The following is a 23,867-nucleotide window of genomic DNA, read 5'->3' on the forward strand; positions in this document are numbered from 1 at the left end:
TTAAACGTGTATTTGTATATACGCCCATATCGAAAATAGAATTGTTAGAAATGAAGAAAGTGGTACCCAGTCATGACAAAGACCCAGCGGGTTTCCACCGAGAAATTAAAGACATGTTACTCATGGGAGAGTATACCTATCCCGACATTATGACCATATTAAAGGTATTGATGCCTGCTGGCATTTATGAAAAACTCAAGGAAAAAGAGTGGGAGGTGGGAGACCAAAAGATAGATTGGACAGCATTAGAAAATGAAGAAAGGGCCCGAGGTCCAGGTTCGGGGCTTGGGGACAAAACTAAAGCACTACCAGGTTTATTAGTACAGGTGCTGCCACGTTTATTAACTACGAAAAAGGAAGACTGGGGTGCAATTTCAGCCTGTAAACAAAAGCAAGATGAAGACACTAGTGATTTCTATGCCCGATTCGAAAAATGTTTTGGTATAAATAGTGGTATAAAAGCAAGTAGCGAGTCATACCCACATCTGTTTGTGACAAAATTAGTTGAAAATTCTTTGCCCCAAGTGAAGAATAGAGTATTAAAATTCGAGAGTACATGGCAAGGTAATACCCCATCACAAATGTTACAAATGTTACAGTACCATTACAATAGAATTAGAGAGGAACAAGAACATGAACAAAGACGCATGAAAGACACGAAAATGAAAATGCTAGTCTCTCAGACAGTTCCAGCTGAAGGACATAAAAAGGGTACGACACATTCCGGTGATTCAGCAGGACCTATAAAAGGGACATGCAACTATTGTAAACAGCCAGGACATTACATACACGATTGCCCAGTCCTGAAGCGTAATATCGCCACAGGTATTACAAAAGAAAGACCACGGCCACTTAGACAGGATCAGAATGAACAAGGAGCACCGCAGCATGCACAAGCCATGCCAGCTCCACAACAGTCTATACAGTTTGTGCCAGCCGCACCAGCGCTGCCGGCTGCTGCCACACAAACCACGACACGACAGCTGTACCAGACCGCACAGTATGACTATCCTGATTATCAACGATACGCATGAACCAGCCTAGAGAGGGAAGTTGACTTACCCCTTATTGAGGTCCCTGTAGACCAAGAAGGACCTTATGTACATAGTGAATTATTAGGCCAAGATAGAAAATTTTTACTCGATACAGGGGCAAGTCGAACAACCATAAAACGTAGTGAAGTTCCAGGGGCACCCCTCTCAGGCTCACAGAATATTTCCCTTGGTTTTTCAGGAAAACCTATTGTTAATGAAGTGTCACAGCCTCTTCCACTTACGATAGGACCCTTGACCAGAACTACAGATTTATTGCTTACTAAATCATGTCCAGAAAACTTGTTAGGTATAAAAACACTGAAAGCTCTAGGAGCTATAATATGTTGTTCTCCGGAAGGAGTAAGATTGTTTTTACGTGATTTCAAAGGTCATTATGTGTCTCGAGACATGGATCCCCGACTGCAGACTTTACCCACACATTTATGGGCACAAGGCCCTACAGATGTTGGTTGCATGAACATTACACCATATCGAGTCACACTAAAGGCAGGAGTGGTACTACCACGAATGCGACAATACAAGTTACCCCCAGATGCTGTAATGGCTTTACTGCAAATCATTGACGAGCTTATTGGCCAAGGAGTGGTTGTGGAGACCGACTCCAATATATGTAATTCACCGATAATTCCGATTCTTAAACGAACTGATCCAAAGGCTTCCCCAGTATATCGATTGGTTATTGATCTGCGCGAATTAAATAAATGTATTGTACCACAATACCCCGTAGTTCCAGACATCTCTTCATTACTGACAACTATTGATTCCGAAGCAACATTCTTTACTGTAATTGATCTCAAGAATGCCTTTTTCAGCGTCCCAATAGATCCGGAAAGCCAATATTTGTTCGGATTTAGTTTAAATGGACGTAGCTTTAAATTCACACGCGCACCTCAAGGATTTACAGAAAGCCCCAGCATCTATAGCCAAGCACTGAAACGAGAACTCGACAGTATCCACATGCCAGTTAACACTGCTTTGCTTCAATATGTCGATGATCTGCTGATCACCGCGAGAAGCGAACCCGAATGTGAGAAAGCATCACTGACAGTTTTACAATTTCTAGCCGAAAAGGGGCACAAGGTGTCCCCTTCTAAGCTGCAATTCTGTGTCCAGCGAGTTATTTACCTTGGTCACTCGCTGTCCAAGGAGGGAAGGCAGCTTACACCAGATCGTATCCAGCTAATTGCAAATATGCCAATACCCAAGACACAAAAGGAGGTGCGGGCTTTCATAGGCCTCACTTCATATTGTAGGCAGTGGATCCCTCAGTATGCGTTTCTAGCAAAACCACTCATTAAATTAACAACACAGGAGGCAGCCACATCGACTGTCCTCCCTTGGACTCAGGAACACACACTAGCTTTTGAAAGCTTAAAGAAAGCTCTATGCCAAGCACCTGTTTTAGCAACACCATGTTACAGAAAACATTTTACACTCTTTGTTACAGAACGAGAAGGTACTGCCTTGTCAGTACTCACACAGGAACAAGCAGGATCACACAAACCGTGTGCTTATTTTTCTAGTACATTAGATCCCGTAGCTCAGGCTCTGCCTGCGTGCCTGAAATCAGTGGCAGCGACAGCTTTAGCAATCAGACAAAGCGATGCCATAGTGTTAGGACATCCATTGACAGTTCAAGTACCACACGCAGTAGAGGTTCTTGTGAATCGAACGCAAACACAACACTTGACTATAGCACGACTTACAGGGTATGAACTAACATTGTTTCAGCCACATATAGAAATCAGACGTTGTAGTACATTGAATCCTGCCACACTGTTACCTGTAAATGGAACAGACCCACTTGCACATGATTGTATTGAAGTTATCACTATCACGACGAAACCCAGACAAGACTTGACAGATGTCCCATTGTCAGATCCAGACCTAACGTTGTATGTAGATGGTTCATGTATGAGAACAGGTACAGGAGAGTTAGTAGCCGCTTACGCAGTCACAACAGACACTGAAATTATTGAAACAAATTGCATAAATACCTTGTCCGCTCAAGCAGCAGAGCTCGTCGCTCTGACACAAGCCTGTATTCAAGCCACAAATAAAAAAGTCAACATATACACTGATTCACGTTATGCATTCGGAGTTGTACATGACTTCGGCGTACTGTGGCGAGAGAGAGGTTATTTAACTTCTCACGGTGCCCACATTCAGCACGGACCCCTCATTCATGCCTTATTAGATGCAATACATTTACCCATTGCAATATCGATTATGAAATGCAAAGCACATACGAAAGTTACTGATATCATTTCTCAAGGCAATGATTTAGCTGACAGAACAGCTAAACAGACTGCTCAAACTCAAACATCCGACATGACAAAGACAATAGTCCCGACGCCAACACATTGTATGACGGTTAAAGATCCTACTCTCGACGTAATTGATATACAGACACATGCTACACCAGACGAAATAAAGAAATGGATTGAATTAGGAGGGATCCAAACGGATCAAGGATGGTTGATGAAGGAAAAGTCTGTGTGGTTCCTTCCTGATTCAATGGTCCAAGTCATTATTAACACTGTCCATAGTCCAGCGCATCTAGGAGAGAAAGCTATGCTAGACAGCATTCAACATATTTGGTTCAACAAACATTTACGAGCAGCAGCGAAACAAAAAGTTCGTACCTGTATGATCTGTTGTCAGTTCAACCCAGGAAAAAGCATTCCCGTAGAGCAGGGTGGATTTCAGCCTCCTGATCACCCTTTTGAAGTCCTCCAGATGGATTATATCCAGATGGAACGATGTCGAGGATTCAAATATGTTCTCGTAGTTGTTTGTGCTCTTTCCCGTTGGACCGAAGCGTACCCAGTATCAGATTACACTGCCCCGACCACTGCCAAGCAGCTAGTTCGAGAATTCTTCCCACGGTACGGTTTACCACGTGCTGTCTACTCAGATAACCGCCAGCCATTCTCATCCGAATTAATGAAACACGTTTCACTTTTGCTAGGATATCAGTGGAAGTTTCATTGTGTCCGACACCCCGAGGCAGCAGGTCTCGTGGAACGACATAATCAAACTTTGAAAATCAGATAGTCCAAAATATGCAGGGAGAAAGGTGTCGACTGGGTAGTAGCATTACCAGTTGCACTCTTTTACATGAGAATGGTAGCACACTCTCGAACAGGGCTATCCCCGTATGAGGTGATCTTTGGCAGACCACCAAATATGTGGGGGACGCCTATACCACGTAAAATAACTGATATTGACTGTAATATGCTGACAGATTATTTGGCTTCCTTGATGTCTGCACTACAATCTTGTCGTTCACAGGTAGCTGCAGCTTTTCCTGACAACACTGAAGTGAAACCCCATGACGTAATTCCGGGGGATCTCGTTTTAGTGAGGAACTTTGATCGAAAGACTCAGCTGGATCCTAGGTGGAGGTCGCCTCAGCTCGTGTTATTAACGACGAGGACAGCCGTGAAGATCGAAGGCAGAAAAGGCTGGGTACATTCAAGTCATATCAAGAAATTTTATGGACTACCATCGGATATAAAAACTACACCTCGTGTGTCTTCACCCATTGACTCAAAACTTCCTTTGGTTGACTCAAGTAGTCACGGACATTATAAACTAAAACTCAGATCTAATCAGTCGGGAAATTTGATTGTTTAAGTCCTCTCCAAGGTGAAGCGGTTGAATTTGTCTCCGACATGTATCCCTTAGATCTGAATAGAGGAAAAACCCGAAAAATGTTGAAACGACATGCGTACTGTAAATCACTGCGTAGTCATTGCACAGTGACGTTATTAATTTTGTTTTTCTTAAGTTTTTTTATAATTATTTCAAGTATATTGTTGCACATATATTATCCTATTTCTAGACATGTTTATAATATTACTGCTGAACATTCTTTTAGTGAATTACCTCCGCATGAATTGTCATACAGATTTGCGCTGCGCAATAACACTTTTATTAGTATGTTACATCATTCCCATCAGGTTAGCAATGCTACAAATTGTTGGATATGTGGCCGACTCCCTCCCTATCAGAACTATAAAGGAATTCTACCTCTTTTTCCATACCCGTTCACACACAGCGGCTCCTGTGGAGCATGGTTTAGTTTAATTAATTCCTTAGATTCAAATTCTGCAGTTTATCAAGACAACTGGGTATGGGGAAATCTGAACTTAGTTTTACTTAAGGTCTGCCACCCCAACAAGGAGGGACTTCCCAAAAGAACAGGAACTGATCTAGAAAATGAAGTATATGGATTAGGTAATTTTACGCTTAATCTCCTGATCTTGAATGTCGAATCCGAAGCTAATCCAAGTTTGCCCGCCATGTCAGTATTTCCAGTAAAAGGTGAATTATGTGTGAGAAAGAATGGTTCCATACATATGGGCCATAGTAGATGCACCACTGTAATAGAATTCAGTGATCAAGGCAAGTCGACATTTAGAGCTTCCCGCCATTCCTATTTTATATGTGGTCAGACGGCATATGTACGTTTGCCTCTAGATTGGGATGGTACCTGCTACATTGGATTCCTTTTGCCACCTGTTTTCCTAGCTCCTCCTGATTATCACAGAAATACTCATTTAGTACACAATAGAGAAAGGAGAGATCTCCCAATAGTCAACTACACTGAAACAGCATGGGAAAAATACACAGATTTCAATAAAGGTCTCTTTCCCTATATAGGTACCGTTACTAATAGTAAGCTGATACGTAGATTGACTAGAACCCTTGAAGCAGTAGTGAACGAAACTATTTCCGCCTTAGGCAATTTAACAGAAGAGCAGTCTGCTATGCGGATTGTTGTGCTTCAAAATCGTCTTGTCCTTGACGTCATCCTGGCCGATAGGGGCGGAGCTTGTAGGGTCATCGGATCAAGCTGCTGCGTATTCATACCAGAAAATTCGCCATCTGTATATAAAGCTATAACACGCCTTCATAAGATTGTAAGCCAGATACACCAGAATCCAGGCACCTGGACTTGGTCCGGTTGGTTTTGGAGCATGTTATCAGCCTGGGGATGGAGAGTTCTATCCTTCCTAGGTATTGGCCTTCTCATACTATTCAGTTGCTGCTTATGCCTGCAATGTGGACCAGCGATTTGTGGTCTGTGTGCCACATCGTGCATTCCACATCAAGATTTTCATTCAAGATCCCGGAAGAAGAAAGAAGAACAAATGATGCTATATGAACAGATCAATGGATTAATGAAGATTGATATCTCTTGACGGGCAAGTAGGGGACAAGGAGGGAATGTGGAAATATGGATTTTTCTGGTCAGTTATGTCCCCTATCTTGGACCCCAACGGTTCTATGTACATGTTACAAGTACATGTATGTTCCCTCCAGTTCCAGTTATGAAGACGCAAATACATGTGCGTCCACCGTTAACATGTCCTCTTTCAGATCCGCCATGCATGGGCCGGATATTCCATTCCTAAGTACGAAAGGCCACCGCCTTTATATGATTCACTTATGCCATTTTACAGTTCAGACGAGTAGGCCCTGATTCTGTCATCAAGCTTTTCTTGCTTTCTGTCTCTGAAGCTCCAGTCCGAGCCTGCATCTGTGACCATGAACTTTGTCTCATTCCCTGCGCGGCTCACGAAGCCTGACATCAGCTTGCTGCCTGCCAAGAACTGTATTTCACCTTCGAAATTATCTGCTCCGATTCCTGCCCAATGCATTCCTGTCTAGTAGTTTAAGTAAACATTCTGCCAGCTACCGAGCAAAGGCCCGGCTTCTCTGTCTTCGTGCAAGTAATTCATAGCCCTGTTACTATGGAAGATTCCTGCCCTCGCATCTAGTGTAGACACTTAGACGCTTGTACACGCACTAACAGTCAGTATAGTCAGTATAGAATAAGATTCTACTCTAAGAGACCTCTCTTCTGGATAACATAGTTCTTTAAACATAGGATGTTAGATATGATTTGGGATTAGGTTGACTTGACCCTCCAGACATCTGTCGCCACATGTAGAGTTAAATGTCAAGTCCCCTTCACCCCCTAGTTGCACGTCAATCACACGTCATGCTGCTGTGTGCGCATCTCTGCCAAGTATTTCTGCTGACATTGCGAAATTATTTCATAGGTCCACCCATATGTGACATCACAACCAATGACGTTTTTTGTTACTCCCAGTTCCACCTACTTTTGCTACGTATGTATGTCTTATCTACACTATCAATTGTTACGCCTCTCGCATTTACTTCACTGTAATGCCTATTGTATAAAAGTGAATAATTATCAATAATGTATGTACTTCACTTCCTGAGCCTCCGTGGTGATGGAACTTGGAGTCCACGATTTCGAAATCGTCCATTGGAATAAAGCCCGTTCTTAACCTCTAATACCACGGATTCTGCCTCTTATTTACTGAGCTATTTTATTATGTTTCTGTATCAAATTAAGTCCCGGTAATTAAATTATTTACCACAGTTCTCTAGCTCTTTCCTGTCTTTTTTAGATGTATTTTTCTGTTCTGTGGCAGCTCTTTGTATGTCCTCTGGATATCTCTCCACTCTTCTAGAGTACTTCTTCTCTAACCCCCTCTCTTACCCTCTCCTTTAGGACCTCTTTTACTTCCTGTCATTATCGCTGTTATTCTCCTCCTTTACAGTGTCCTACCTTTCCAGGCTTTACTTTTAAGGTAACTTGAGCTCCAAGCCAAGAACGTTATCCCTAGAAAGGGACAGAAAACATAATGGTGGGCGAATATAGCTCATTTCTGTTGCCAATCCTGCTGCCATTTGAAGAGTAAGCTGTGTTATCTGTGGAATGAAGGATGCAGGGTTTCGCTAACAATTCCATTTAAGTAATCAGTAATGAACAATATTATTCTGACTACATCAAGAAATGTTGGTAATAGCACAGAACGTGTAGCACAGCATCCGCCTATGCACGATCTCACACACAACCTTCCCCTGACATGAATGAGCAGAATTAGGTACTTTCAATCTCCTGACAAATGTTCCAGTAAGCACAAAGCATCATGAGTCCTGGCGCTCAGATCATTGTCCTTCTCTGATGTCCAAACCCCAGCTTCCTACTGCTCATGCTGACCCTCCCCCTTCTTCTGTGGCATTGTCCATGATCTTTCTTTGTTCCACCCCTCTTATCTACGCCTCCGGCCATGGAACGCTGCCCTGGCATGCCACCCATCATACCATCAGGTGTTCCAAGCATGTCATGTTTGAAGAATCTTAGCAATCTCATTGGCAGTTCACTGGCCAGAATGCCGGTACGACTTACATTGATGCCTGTTAATGACATCACTAGTTTGCGACCTCAATCATTGCATAATCCTTGAGTGGTCATGTGCACACTGGAATCTCCATGTTATTTTGCACCCAACGCCCACGTGTGCACACTGGATCTATGGCTCCTGCTCCTTCCTCACAGGCCGAGCTCCCATGACCCGGCAGCGCCCTAAGGCTTTTCCTGAAGATATAATGTGCTCTAGCAGGTGCACAGCCTCTGCACTGTGTAGAGCCGAGAGCTACAATCTTCCCTTTTGCGCACTTCCAACCCTTGATTTTATAGAAACGTCTCAGCCTAGAAGCACACAGTGCTCTCCCCTTGCACATAATTTGCTTGGATGTGCGCTGAAGATGTCTTACGCTTTGGACAACTCAAATGTGACTGTGTGTTATAGATCGAACACTTGTGTGCCAACATTTAAATTTATGTGGGTGTGTGTCTTCCGGACACCGATTACCGTTCAGGTCTGGGAATGTTTATAAATTGTTTGGAACTGCTTGTGGCAGTAGTTTATCCTTATCCATTTCCCTTGCACAGATGGCCATATCGCTACGAAACTTCCGAGCCAACGACGGCATGAAGAATGAGTATACAAGCTTCATCGAGGAACAGGTAAGTACACATTGTGGCAAACCTTGTATCTGGCACCAGGAAATAAAAGTGTATGGGAATCAGTGAACTCTACTGAAGTAGGCATGGACACTGGTGTTGTGCATGAAAATCATGCTATTGAAATATACATGCAAAAGAAACAATTGATGGACGGAATGCTGAACAATGCAAACATTCACCTCCAATCACAAGGATCTGGGTTAAATCCATCATTCTTTTGCTCACCACACCACCCCAGTTTTGACCCAGCCATATGCAAATCAGCCTTGACCCTGTTCCTTGTGGGAACAGTCCAGCCCGAACTGCCAAGCCAGGACCTCCCTGGACCGCAAACAAGCATCCTAGGACCGGTTTCAGGGCATTACCCTTTATCAGCCAGGCTAGCTTGAATCCAGTGGTGAAGTGAGCACGGGACCCACGCCTGGGCATACCCCTCCCACTTAGGGTGACATATGCAAAAGAAACAATTGACTTATCTGCATATGGCTGGGTCCAAACTGGGGTGGTGTGGTGAGCAAATGATTGATGGATTAAACCTAGATCCTTGTGACTGGGGTGAATGTTTGCATTGTCTAGCATTCCGTCCATCAATAGTTTCTTTCGCATTGAAATATGCATGGCAGAGATGCTAGACTGAGAGACTAGTTTGCAGATTTTAAAACCTGCCTTTTAGGAAAATAGATTTAATTTGTGCAAAATAAAATGTTCAGTTCACTAAGAAAGAGGCTACACAAAGCACAAGCATCCGTAAACCAGGTTCTTATCTTAAATTACCTTCTCTGACAGTCTATGGGGCTTGCCATTTGCTTCCTTCAGTACCAAGTGTTGGATTTTGTGTCTCCTTATCCCTGGAAACCCTAAGGAATTAATATTCTGTTTGGAAAAAGGCCCTCTTCTTTTACTAATGCATTATGTATGAGTAGTCTATTTACACGGTGTCCCCTCCTCTGTTTACACAACGCATAAGAGAAATCTTAGCACTGAGTGATCCCGGGCACGTGATGAGCACCAATACTGACGATGATCCGTCTAGTGTAACTTTCACACTGGGTGTGAATTAAAAACAAAATAGAGGTTTGCAATGCTTTGTTACACCCAGAGGTAAAGTGAACAACTTGGTGCTTTCCTCCACCCTCAGAAATATGTTCTATTATTTTCTGCCATGAGGAATATTTGTGACCGCTATTGAGCTTCTCTGACAGCCTCTGATCCGCCTTTCTCTCCTGTGTGATTGTGTGCACAACTGGCACTTACCTATTGTCCAAAAAAAAGAAAGAAAAACACTTGATAGACACTATTGTTATTTACAATACTTTTCACACAACATGTCCTCATGAAGCCCATGTAGGAATACTTGAAAATCCCATGGTGCTATGTTCATCAAATATGCAAATACATTTAACATACTTAACTTAAATATTCCGTGCAAATAAAGTAAACTAAACTTACCTCGGTTTCAGAAAGTATGCTAAACAATCAAGGTGCAAACAGGCTGCAGAAAACGTATGTCTATGAAAATAGATCTCCTAATTGTATCAAAATGTAGCAAATGTTTGCCAGAGAGAGAGGTCTGAGTTTAATGCGTTTAGAAGTCTTAAGCAACCCTCATTCAGCAGGTAAGCTGTTTAGATCTATTTTCACTAGAAGTGCAGCTATATCCTAAAACCCCAGGCAGAATATTTACCTCAGAGAAAGTGTATTCAATCCAAAACTGGGAAACTGAAGGGTCCAGGGCTCCATTTCTCTTAGACAAAGACAGGAACCTCTTTTTGTGCCAAAGCCATAGTCAAAATGGCTTCAAGTGAAAGACATCCCTAGAGTGGTAATAACAATCTAGCCTGAGCTTCCTTTTCTAGAATCCCTGATTTTCCAGTAAGAACCATACAGTCTTAGCTAGTTCAGCACACCTTCCATATTTGGGAGAAGAGAAAGTAGATAGAGGCTGTAACATGTCTGGCCTGTCAATAGAAAGAGGTGCAAGGTGAGTTCATAGTTATTTTCCGATTGGCACACCTTCCAAGACTAGGTGGTGGCAGCTGTACATCTGGCTATCCTCCGTTAGCCCAGTGCGTTGGTTGCAAAAGATCCCACACTCAGTCGGTGTTTGCACCCAGCTTGTAAATGCTGTAATGAAAGACCTTGCCCTCTACATTTGTGCACCCCTTAATAATGTCCTGGTGTTCTGCATCATACCAACCATGTCTTAATCAAGCCCTAGTAGCCATAGTCCTCAGACGTATCCTGCAAATCCTGTTATACTGCAAATGAGCAACTTCAACCCAAACCTCTTTCCCTCTGCAAAGTGCACCAAAAATGCAGCTGCCCAGCAATAACAATTAAAGAACCACATCCTCTTCCACAACTTCACCTTGGCCCAGGAAGGACTGAACGTTCATCATTCATGGTTCTTCATGAGGTACTCACCCATCGCGCCTCTGGAAACGATTCTTGTCGCCCGCAGCCTTTCTGCAGTGTCAAACCTTTGACCTCGGCATCCACAGCTAAATCCTACAGGGCCAAATGGCTGATTAATCTTTTGTGTCAAATCATCTCTGATCAACAGAACTCTTATCAATAGCAGTAGACTTTCAGCCCTTTGAAAGCCCTCCTGCAGTATTCTTCCAGGGTTCTATTTTATCTTCTCTTCAATGCTTATATCTCCTCCCTTAGTGGTTAGAGCTCTAGATATTTCTTTTTCCAATAATCAGATGATACTTAACCTTTCTGAAACATTAAAAAGATGGGGCAGCTTTGGCCGAATGGCTGAATCCCGCCCATATATGAATACCCCCTAATTGGGACACAAAAATAGCATTTCTACTTCGAGCCAGAATAATAAAGGTCTGTAACAAACGCTCACCCTAAATGCCAAAGTACATTGTTCAGTACTAGGGCCTTACTTCATCCCTCACATTAAAAAGTATTAGAGATGTCATCATCGGAGCTCCAGGAATAAGGAACCGATGAATCCTTGTATACTCCTAGCCCAGCTTTGCTTTTAAAAATGTGGGGACATTTTTTGCAGAGACATACATGTTAAATGACAGTCCCTTGAATCCTCAATTGAAGAAACAGACATAAAGATGGAAAACTGGGTGATTGTCAATTGAAAAAAAGCAAAGTACCTGTTGGATACAGCACCCTTGCATCCACAAACGGTAGCACTTAATATGGTTCTCAGGCCAGAAGGAACACGATCACCCAGGGCCTAGCACAGATCTGAGAAAGGTAGAGGAGGTGGTGCCCTGCACACAACCTAAGTGGGAACGGCAGGCTTAGATGGCATGACAGGTGAGAGACACCCTAGCGTTGGGTGCACTTAAGGCAGAGACAACTTTTCGACCGTCTCGTGGCCTAAACGTAGGTCAGATGGGCTGTACTTTGGGTTGGGTGCAGGTGGCACGTGTCAACTCTGGTTAGTGGAGAAAGGAAACGCAATAGATGTGAAGGGAGCTTTCGATAACAGGTACCAGTGATCCCCCCTCCCCCCCAAAAAGCAGCTCCCGGAGGCGGAGGCAGCGCCTAAACAGATCATGCTTTACAGAGAATGAATGTCATGAGACTTGAATGATCCAAATGGGATGTATCTTTGGAGCTTGCTTTGCACTTGGTGAACTTGGCCTTGAATGTCTTTCATTGCCAGGATGTTTCTGGATCCCTGCCCATGAAACACACAGCACTGGCTGGAAGAGGCTTAGATTGATAAATGTGAGATTGGTGTGTATGTATCTGTCAATCGAACAAATGTGAAAAGGTAGGCGGACATGTGATGCAAATGCTACCGGTGACTAGTAGAGGTGCTGAAGTGAAAGCTCCTGTAGACGAAAAGGCAGGGTTAGACACACTCTGTTCTTTCATATGTGAAAGGCCGTATAAAAAATAAATAGACCTGTACATGGCAAACTAGTGAGCAAGCTAAAAGTTCACACCAACTGCTGACAAAACCAGCTCCAACCGAACAGGCTGCTGTACTTGCAAACAGAACTATAAAACTACCTCTATGATGGTCTAGGAAACACAAACATTGCCCCACAATTACTAATCACATAATGCAGTGGCCATTCTGATTGGTGGCCTCTATCAATGAAACCATATAGTGCCCACTAGCACTAAGTATGCTAATTATCCATCAACTCACAGATACATTTGAATTAACTCTGTGTCAGTATTAAGTTCCTCACTCTTGAAACTGAAATACCATCAAAGAAAGATCCTCTGCTTTCATGGCCCTATAACGTCGTACACAACAGCTTTCCTTTCTGGCTTTGATCACACTCTTCATAGTACCCATTGATCATTGAAATTAGGTCATGTGGTCCAAGCCCTTAATCATTATAAGATCATGACAGATAGATGTGTGGTGGATCGGGTGCTTGTCTGCTTCCACTGCTGTTCTTTAAATAAACATCTGGGATTAGGAATAACCCATAACAAAATCATTTTAAACATCTTACTAAATGAAAGCAGTAACTGAATAATTGAGCTAACAATATTCCATGTAAAATATTGTAATAAAATTAATTTGTGGATTCCATCAGTTAAATAAATGACAACTTTTGAAAATACACTGGGAGACATACTAGTCTGTTTTTAATAGTACAACAGAATTGTCTAAACATGCAAGATAGCGTTGAAGAGAACCCGTTAATACACTGATAGTCACTCCGTTGCGCTGCCCCTCGTCGGGAGGATTTGTCGCTCCCTGTGCTTGTCCTATAGTATCCAGAGCATAGGATTTGTTTCTCTTACCACAAGAACATCTTTTTAACAATGGACCAGACAGGTTCCCCAGGTCCTGTTTACTCAGGGGTATTACGACTACCCCGAGTAAGTACAGTATTACTACTGACGGGTGAACACTTCCTTCACCACCCTGATTACGTTGTGCCATAACTTACTTATACACATAGTTCACTGGCCACACAGGTGTCTCATCATTTTCAAGTCCTAATGAGACTCTTCTATTTTGTTCTGTTCTGCTTAAGTGAACTGGCTGAAACTAGTTGACCGCACAGGACGTCGGAGGCCATAAGCCTACCGTGCACGTCCCACAGCCTTTGTTTTTATCGACTGTTTGAGGCCCACCATTAAAACAGTCTTTGGGACACCCAGGACAGTCTTTTCAACCTCACTCAGAGCACAATCACAGCACCCTCACGAACCAAAAAAAAACGCTCCGCAGTAATCTGGCGTCGAAGCACACCTGAGGTACACTCGGTACCTCGGGTGGGGCCTAATGATGAAGCATGCCACCAACTAGGTTGGTGGGTGAGGGCCTTCATAAAAAACCTAATGGTTTTTTTTCCACCCGCAGACATACAAACAATTTAAACCAGAGCTAGTTCTCATTGATTACTAACACATAAACTGGGGAAACGGATTAGCCTCTCTAGTTCTCCTCTCTCTTTTTGATTATAACATTACCTTTTACTTTTGTCAGCGTTCCGGCTTGCCGGGATTCTGGTTCTGTTCATGCAGATCGTTTGATGGGGCCTTTCCTTTTTATGCTAATGCCCGACGCCGTCACATCTAAATACGTTCATGGCGGCCAACTTGGTATCAAACCTTTCTTTTCTACGTTTAATTATGGTTTTACAAAGGATGTTTACCCCTCTTTAAAATTCCGCAAAATTCCCCAGTAAATGCTATTTTTCAAGAAAGTGTTTTATTAGTGTCCTAATTTTTTTATTTGATGTATTATGACGTAATTCACAGCGATTCAGGGGTTATTTTTTAATATGGCAACCAGCGAGGCGGTTAGTTTACGTTGGGTCACATGGATCGATTCCAAAGAACCCCTGAATCGCTGTCAATTACGTCATAATACAAAGCTGAAATCTCACTTGATGAACATCATCGCTCCGGATATCTAGCGACCTTCTATCAGGTTTCATTATTCTTTCCCTGGCTGAAAATGCTTGTTATGGACAGCAGCTACTTTATCTCCAAACGACCTGTAACCAGCATATTTTACCCTCGCCTTCATCCATTTCCCCCTTACTTATGCAGCATGATTACAGAACTGTGCTGAATGCCTCTTGCATCCACAGTTACGCTCTCATTCTTCTTATCCCTGATGATGTTGTCAGTTTAGCACCATGAAGCTAGAGTTTTCTGGCATTCGTGGTGCATAATCAACGAATGCAAATGTAAATATTCTGTGTCACACGAGGAGATGTGCAAATAATAGCCATGTTATTCCACCCTAATTCGCACAGCAGCGTGCCTCTAAAAACTAGGTTAAGTGGAAAAGCTTGTCAACACACCACACTCCTGTTTCTTTTTCCCTATGGAGGACGACAAAATTCACTTTTGAGAAAATAAGTTGAAAAATGATTGGTGCAAAACAGGGTTCACCTATAGGGCCTGCCAGCCCTGTTGGCTATTTGCCTTAAAAACGGTGCCTTAGGATTTTACATTCAATAAGACCTGAATTTTAATGCTCAGTCTTACATTTGAGGTTATTAGGATGGATAAGAGAATCACCCACACTCATATCCAAACGTCGGCTCCCTCTACTGGCCTACGTGCCCTGTCTAACCCAATCCTATTTCGAGGTCCTTCAGTTTTCCATAAAACTAATAGAATCGTAAAATTGATCTGGGTAATGCTATGGCATGGGCTGCATCTAATCTTTTTCAGGCCTCATACTCGGCGCTATTCACTTTGAACTCAAGGCATGCCTTATCAGATTCTCTACCTGTGTAGCAATGGGAGGCTTCCAAGGCAACTCCACTGGTAAATAGGTAATCCATGAGTAATTGTCAGACAATCTGACACAAGATTTTCTCAGCTCCTCTGTTGACTTTAACTCTTAACATTCAGCAGAGACGTTTTAAGGCCTGGGCCAAGTGGGCAATTGCCCAGGCTCCCCACCTAACAAAGTCCCCCTTGAAAATAAAGCTTTCTCTCTATATGACTTCTATCTGTTCTACTTATCTAAATCTCCATATCTACCTCTGACTCCTAGTGCCATGTTAAGGATTTTTGTGGTCCTAGGCAAGACACTTTTCAGCTGTTTTTGTGTGACTCCCTTAGATATATATTTTAGTATTGTTTGCCATCATACTTTCTTGAATTAGCAGAAAACGGGAAATAAAATTCAAATTTGTTAGGTAAAAGGGCCCCTAAAATGCGCCTTCCCAAGCGCCTCCAAAATCATTAAAATTACACTTGATTACAGTAGCTCCAGCTGTCTTGCACACCTCGCACACTATTTTTCAGCCAAATAGGATGCTTGTTTACTAACCAATGTGGATGACGTGGACGCATGTTCAGCCTAACTGGAGAATTTCAGCAGCAGAGCATCTTTTCATAGATTGCCCCAGAATAAACTAAGAGCAGCACTTTCTGATCCTGTGGCAGTGGACAGTAGTACCACAAATGTTCCAAGATGCTGATTAATATGAACTGTACCTTAAAATTAGAAGGCATCTTCTCTACTGGAGCATAACCCATTCCCTCACTGCAGGCACCGTCACTTGCTCTGATCTCTGTGGAGATATAACTGGTTTTCTTACCTTGCCCCTCTTTACAAACAAGGATGCAACATGCATGCTTCTTTTTGGGCAGACTGTTAGTCAGTGCTCTGAGGCCTGCAAAACTCAGAGCACTGAACAATATCTGAATCCGTTTAAGATTTTTATGTCCCTTCATGAGCTTCAACTAGACCCATCATAGAGTAAGTTCCTACTTGGCTTCCCCTCCACATGTAAGCTCCTCATCCATTAGTGAATGTATGACTTTCTAAATGATTGCCCTGATGCTGGCTTCAAATAAAAATCAATGGGAAGCAATTTAGAGAGCAAAATGAGAGGGTAAAGTACCGCATACAAGCTCCGGCGAAACATAAATAAATGCTTCCTTAAAACAAACTATTAGTATATAAAAGTAAAACTTATATGGGAGGCAGTAGGAAGGACAAGGGTGAGCAGACACTCTCCATTAAGAGTAAAATTGTCTCCCACCAACTCTGCCTAGCAGACGCTTGCAACAATAGGTGGCACTTGTTCCATTAAAAAAAAAAAGCCCTGGAAGCGGTAAGTTCCTTGAAGTAAGCTTTATTTCCCGCATTACAGACCAAGCCCCATACCGCTGGTGTGTCCAGGTTCCTTCCCAATCTCAACTGAGAACCTTCGAGGACCGGTTCTGGAATCCTGAACACACGTGCACGTTCACGCTCCAACACAGAATAAAGAGTCATTTAGAACGCAACACACCTCCTCCCCTTATAAATTAATAAATAGTTAATTCCTAAGAATAACAGGAAATAGGCTTTACCTACAAGATGATAAGCAAAATATAGGACAATTACTGATATTACATTACGGTTCTGGAATCCTGGGCACACTTGCACGTTCATGCTCCAAAACAGAATAAAGAGTCATTTAGAACACAGCTACATGCGTCTGTGTGTGAGGTGGGAGTTGGTGTGGGGGGGGGTGGAAAATTGGCATGGCTGGGGGGATTAAATCGCTGCCGTCCCACCCTGGCCAAAACAAATCACGGTAGACCCCACCACCGCTGCAACATGCAACCGACACCAGAGAACCCCCAATTACAAAACCACATCAATGATAACACTTGAAAGTGGGACATTTTTGGACTCCGCCATTCTGAAGCGTTGAGGGGAAAAAAATGTGCGGGCAAAAATGAACAATGTTTATAAAGTGATAGGAGGGGAAGTCTGCCGTCCCTTAGGGCAATCCATTCTTATCTCTCTGTTGTCCTTGGCTCACTCCATGCATAAGCGGAAGACGTCCACGCCAGCCCTCCGCCTCTTCCCAGACTCTTGAGTCGAGCCAGATGATCTTACAGTGTTGTCTTTCTGAACTCACTGTTGTGACTGGACTAGACTCTGCCTGATTTCACAGGCCATGGGGAGGAAACAATGAAGGGAACTGCGGCTTTTACTGGGGTACGCAGGGTTGCAGCATCCAGGGTTGTTTTAGTGTTACAATTTATGAGAAAAACAGGAGTTTGGACGGATCACTGCCATCAGACCTCATACATATGTTTAGCAGGTCTATCGTGAGCACATTGGCACACATTACAATGTTTAACAAATTAGATTTTGCATTGTTATTATGCCAAGAAAAAGGCGCAACCCCCAACATATAATATGGGCATCCACATATACATTAATTTTTTAAAACCCTGCCACAAAGAAATTAGCAACAAGGAAGAACAAGGCAATAAATCTGTTCCGCTTAATTGGTTGCAAATTCTGCATTTTAAAATATCTTAGTGGGGTTAAGGCACCTGCTGCAGAGATCTTTGTGTGCCAACTAAATCTCGGGGAATAATAATAATGGTAAGATAACTCTGGAGGTTAACGTATTTGCTGGAGAGATCTGTGTTTTGTCTAGTCCCAGTTTTGAATCAAAGTTGCATAGAGAGTTAATTTGTCTACTGGAAAACACACAGATTGCAGATTTTTACTTTATGTAAATGCAGAGGTGGCTCCTCCGTAATGGTGGATGAGCATCGCCCCACTGAGTCAGTCAGTGGAAAATAAAATGATAATATAACATTATTATCATGGTTTTTTTCCCCCGATGACTCAATGAGCCAGGGAGTCTTGGTTGGGGAGGGGCCGGGCATGGCAGGGAGGAGGGGGAAGTGCATACTTTAAAGTGCACATGTCGGTTTGGCTGGCCATCTTAAGCCTGCCTAACAGACCTGCGCACTTAGGTTTCTCCACCCCGGCTGTGTTGCATGTTGCACTGTCGGGTTGGAGAAAAGCCACAGGCACTAAGGCACTGTCTGCGCAGCAAACACGGCTGCTCAGACCAATACTGGTGCTGCTTCCAGGCTATGAGAGCAGCATCTGGATTGGATGGGGAGCCGGTGCTGGTGTCCCAGGGACTGCGTCATCAGGAGTGAAGAGGTGCCCCAACGTGTCAGCGACAGGACAGGTACTTAAAAAATGTATTATATCTGTCAGCACAGCCCTCATCCCCCTCCCCTCTCATTAGAGTTTTGCGGCGGATGTCACTGTGTAAATAGGTAAGTAGGTTACTTTTTTTTAACACAGAGATCATTTTGTTACTTACAGTTCATAAATTGCAATCCTTCTAATATTGCATAGTGAGCTATGAAGGACATGTGTCTCCTACACCTTGTAACCCTCATTGTCCTGTGTAACATCCCACACATAGATTTACACACACATGATTTATTGTCAATATATAATGTGTATGTGTGATATAACTAGCTCTGACACCCTTCATTGGGGTGAGCAGCACTATAAAAGAAATACATCAAAATAGTGGTATTTAAATTGTTATTCATGTAAATACTGGGACAGATCAAGACATCTGACATTCCTACAGTACGTGCACATGTCTTATATACAGGGACTGAACAAAGTCAAAACAATGCCTTTCTGAAGTACCTGTGAAGTGCTAGCAAGCTGTGTGCCTTTGTTTCCCGTCCATTGCATCCAGGTGTGAGGCTTCCGATAGCTCCCAGCCGGGATACTCCAAGAAAAGGAGGCCTGATGGGCGCTTAACTTTGGCCATTGTTATGGGCCCAGCTCGAATCTGATAAGCCCGCTTGCTGCCTAAACATTGCTACCCAGAATGAAAGCAGAGAGTGTGCAGGCGCTGCTGAAAGTGTCCCGGTGTCTGAAAATTACACCGGGACGAGTTCAGCATATTTCTGTTGGGCACAACTTCCTGGCAGGGTAGATGACGTCCACCCTGTGAAAAGAGTGGGTAGATGCTGTGTACCCGCATGTCCCCTCGACTTGTGGCCTGCCCATTAGTGAATTAAATAGTTAAATAAGTGCCTTATTTTTGCAAATTGTAGAAGTTTTAAATTTGTAATGACGCAATGTATAAGTGTTTTGCAAGGCTTTGAATGCTGCATGGATTTGAGTTTGCTGCAGGCAATGTTTGTTTTATTACCTGGGAAGTCAACATTAAAAAATAACTAAGCAGACTATAAAACAGACCCACAAAAAGCCACAAACCCCGTCCCAAACTCACCTGCCAGACCCATCTTGCGGGCATTGCCTGACTTCCCTGTAGGCCAGTCCAACCCTGACAAGATAGCCTCCATTTCCAAGTGTACAAAAAAGTGATGAGTGGAATGCTTGAATTTATCTCAGCCACTGGTAATTACTCAGTCCACATCCCAGTCCATCATTATTTTGCACACTATGCCACCACCTCAGTTTGGACACAGCCATATGCAAATTAGTCTTGACCCTGTTCCAATTCCTTGGCAGTCCAGCCACATCCAGAGATGCAAAGCCCCCCGGCACAGGGCCTATGACCCCATCCCGACTTGTTGCAGTACCACATGGTGGTGGCATTGTCCATGAGCGCCTGCACCAGCTTCCCTTTGATGGAGGGCGATAAGACTTTCAATGCCAAGTAGATGACTCTCAGCTCCAGAAGGCTGATATAGAGCCATGCCTCCACAGGACACCACACAGCTCTGGTCTCCACATTTCCCAGATGGCCTCCTCAACCCCAAAGAGATACCTCTGTGAGCTCCAGGTGGGGTAAGGAGAGAGGTCTACAGCTGACCCAATCATAGTCCCTCAGCCACCATTCCAAATCTTTTGCAGTCTCCTCCAAAATCGGAACCAGAACGTGAAGACCGCATTGCAGAGCCTGTATATGCCAGTTAGTGTGCTTGACCAGCAGAATGCACAAGGTAATCAATTCCAGCAGCCTCAGTCATGCTCACTGAGATCAAGGACTGACGTTGAAACATTGAGATCATAGCCTAAATGCCCTTGTCTCTCTGCACCTGGGTATAGGCTTTAAACTACAGTGTGTCCAGAATGGCTCATATGAAATGGAACTTCTGCAAAGGAGTCTGGTGTGACTTTGGCATGTTAATATTGAGCCCCAACAATGCTAAGATGCTTGCCATAGTCTGGAGGTGGGCAACTGCCTGGGTCGAGTTAGAGGAAGACTGGAACCCTGACCTCCAAAGATGTGCTGCAATCATCACCATCACTTTCGGGAATACACAACGAGCACTAGTAAGGCCCAAAGGGAGCACAGAAAACTGAAATTACTTATGGCCATCAAAGAACTGCAGATAATGTTGAAGGCCTGCAGGGTGTTTGGTAACATAAGTGTCCTGTAGGTCCAGTGCTACCATCCAGTCTCCCAGGTCACAGGCCGATAAGACGTTCACTTTTTTCCAGAAAGGCTTTGAGAGGTCGAAGGTGTAATATGGGACTGAGGGCCCTTTCCATTTCGGCACCAGGGAGTAGTGTAAATAACAGCCACAACTTAACTTCTGGCACCGGAACCCTCTCTTTGGTTCTTTTGGCCAAAGAGCTTGCATTTTCTGTTGCAAGAGAGACAAATGGTCCTCCATCAGCCGTTCCGAAGTTTGTGGAAGATGTAGCGGAGTGTTGAGGAATGATAAAGAGTAACCCTGCAATTGTAGAAACCACTTGTCCAAAGTTAGCTCCCACCAAATGACAGAAAGTATTGTATCCTTCTGTTGACAGGGTGACTGTGGGTTCCCAAGGGTTTGCTAAAGAGGGTTGGAAGGGGTGGCAGCTCGCACTGTAGAAGACTGGGCTGCCTGCAGTCCCTGTTGTCCAATTCGAGGTGCACTGCTGCCATGAAAAGGTTGTGGAGACTGATGGACCTGTTGGGGCTGCTTTGCTGTATTTGGGGCTCCTATAAAGCCACAAAAGAGTCAAAACATTTAGCGGCAGGGGCAGAAAGGACTAAAAAACTTGTGAGGACCTGCTATCCTTGAAGTGCTCCAATGCTAAATCCACTTTATCATCAAACAATTCGGGAATATCAAATAGCACATTAATAAGGCTGGCCTGAAAGTTTCCCAATAAGCCAGTGGGCTTCAACCAAGTGTGTCTGCAGATGACCACCCTAGTACCAATAGCCCTACATGGAGGCAGTAAGTCATATCCAGTCTGCAGAAGATGATGTACTTGGCCGGAAAAGATGGCATGGAACGGGGGATGACATCTGGCGATGCATGTGTGCGCCTTAACAAAGCTTGGCCCGGGTCCCTAGGAGCATATCTGTAAGGACCTTATTAAATGGTAAAAGAGGCTTAGAACTCATCTGGCCAGGTTGCAACACATTTGTCAGGACATATGTTTTGACCTTCTGAGTGGGAAGGTGGAGATTACGGACCTCCGCTGCCCTTTGCATAACCACAGGAAAGAAGGCACTGTCTAGAGTGGCAGGTCCTGGTGGAGAAATTAGACTAGTGTCTGGGGAGGTATACAGACCACTGGCATCCTGGAAATCTTCATACCAGTTATCCTCAAAGTATGGTTGGGTAATCTCGTCCCCAACATCGTAGTCCCCATTGTCTAGATCTATACCGAAAGCCCAACTAAAAGGTAGAGAGATTGTGGCCGAATCAGAAGGTTAGTAGGGGTTGTAGTTGAGACAAAGGAGCACATGGTCTCGTTCAGGGCAGCACTGTCTTCATGTCGGACCACATTATGGGTTGGCCTTCATCATCCAGAGTCAATGGAGCCTGCGTCTGTGTTAAGCATTCTGGCTTAGGTCATGGGGCCAGGGAGGGAACAAGTACTGGGTCTGTCCAGAGCACTGAGCGGATCGAAATGGCCTGACTGGTGCGGACAGCGGACAATAAGCCCAGTTAAGAGCCCCTTATGCTCTTTGGAGCTCAAAGGCACACAAAAGGGAGTCAATAACGTGCAAAAAAGGTGGAACATAGTGTTTGAGGCATATGAGCTGTAGATCATATGCTTGTAACAAAAAGAAGGGAAGAGAGGGTCCAAGGGAGGAAGTTTAAAGACCTGCAAGGAAGATATCCCCTATTCCAATACAATAATAACACAAAAAATCCTCGGGTCTGTTTAGGCACGCAAGAAGCTGAAAGATAACGGACTAATGTCTCACAAAAAACTCCTCTTGGTAGAGACCCGAGGATTTTTTGCGTTATGATCATATGCTTGTGCCATCTAGTGTTGGGTCCAGATGTTTGCACTTTGTTTTTCTTCGAAGAAGTCTTTCCAGTCACGAGGTAGGTAACTCCTCCCTTAGGTGGTAGTACGCATGGACATCGACTTCATTGTTAGATTGTTTTTTTCCGCCATCGGGTTCGGATGTGAATCATTGCGCTCCGGTTCGGCACCATTCCTTCGGGCCCCCTTCGACACACAATCCACTACCCTCGACGGTATTGTTTATCGTTCACGTTTTCTACTCTCCGCGTATCGTTTTGCTCTCTAAAATCTTTGATCGGACATTCGGAGAAGGCCGCTGGACATACTCGCACCAGGATTGGTCGCAGCTGATGGAACGGACTCCATTCAAGTCATGTCCAGGTTGTCACGCTAAGTTCCCGCACACCGACTTGCACGAAGTGTGCAACCTTTGCCTATCCCCGGAACACGACGAGAAAGACAGCGACGCGTGCCAGTCGTTTCAGTCAAGGAAAACCCTCCGTGATCATCGGGCTCGACCTCACGAAATGTACCTCCTCGCAGAAGAGTCCGATCAAGATGAATGAAGCCGAGATGGAGGAGGAGCACGTCTCCGTATCCAAAGCTGACTCCAATGTCGAAGACCTCACCCCGTCACAACGGCCTGTCAGTAAAGAGCCTTTGTTCCCCTATCATCTCCTTTACAAGAAAAAGGGTCCGGTCCCTCCTCTGCCTTTGGGCCAAGGTCGGCACCGAGAAAAAGTTTCGAGCACCCCACCTTCAGGCTCGGCGCCGAACCACAGACAACAGCTTTCCGGCTCGGGCTTGACCCATTGCCATGCCGGTGTCAACCCGAAACCTTCGGCGTTGAAATCTAAACACCTTTTGGTCTCCGTTCCGCCGCTGCGGAAAGCTTAAATCTTCGCACCGAAAATTTCGGAGCCAAAACTTTCAATGCCGAAACCGACGTCTAAAGACAGTCCAGCGACTAAAGAGCCTTGGACTGAAAATCCACCGGATTCGAAACAGAAAGAAATAGCAATCTACCTGG

At 44.0% G+C, this 23,867-nt stretch overlaps 1 protein-coding gene and 1 long non-coding RNA gene across 2 annotated transcripts in view; one reads left to right on the plus strand and one right to left on the minus strand.

The window, feature by feature from the left end:
• RNF112 (ring finger protein 112) overlaps positions 1–23,867 on the plus strand; it is a 231,936-nt gene that overhangs the window by 192,675 nt on the left and 15,394 nt on the right. Inside the window, exon 13 of the mRNA XM_085618642.1 lies at positions 8,836–8,910. Within this exon, the coding sequence (XP_085474768.1) occupies positions 8,836–8,910 (75 nt within the window). The remainder of the gene's footprint in view (positions 1–8,835; positions 8,911–23,867) is intronic.
• LOC146811671 (uncharacterized) overlaps positions 1–23,867 on the minus strand; it is a 143,302-nt gene that overhangs the window by 115,221 nt on the left and 4,214 nt on the right. Inside the window, exon 2 of the long non-coding RNA XR_014966770.1 lies at positions 11,335–11,418. This is a non-coding gene — a long non-coding RNA (uncharacterized LOC146811671). The remainder of the gene's footprint in view (positions 1–11,334; positions 11,419–23,867) is intronic.

The sequence above is a fragment of the Triturus cristatus genome, chromosome 7 (genome assembly GCF_964204655.1).
Source record: "Triturus cristatus chromosome 7, aTriCri1.1, whole genome shotgun sequence".
Classification (NCBI taxonomy): Eukaryota; Metazoa; Chordata; class Amphibia; order Caudata; family Salamandridae; genus Triturus; species Triturus cristatus.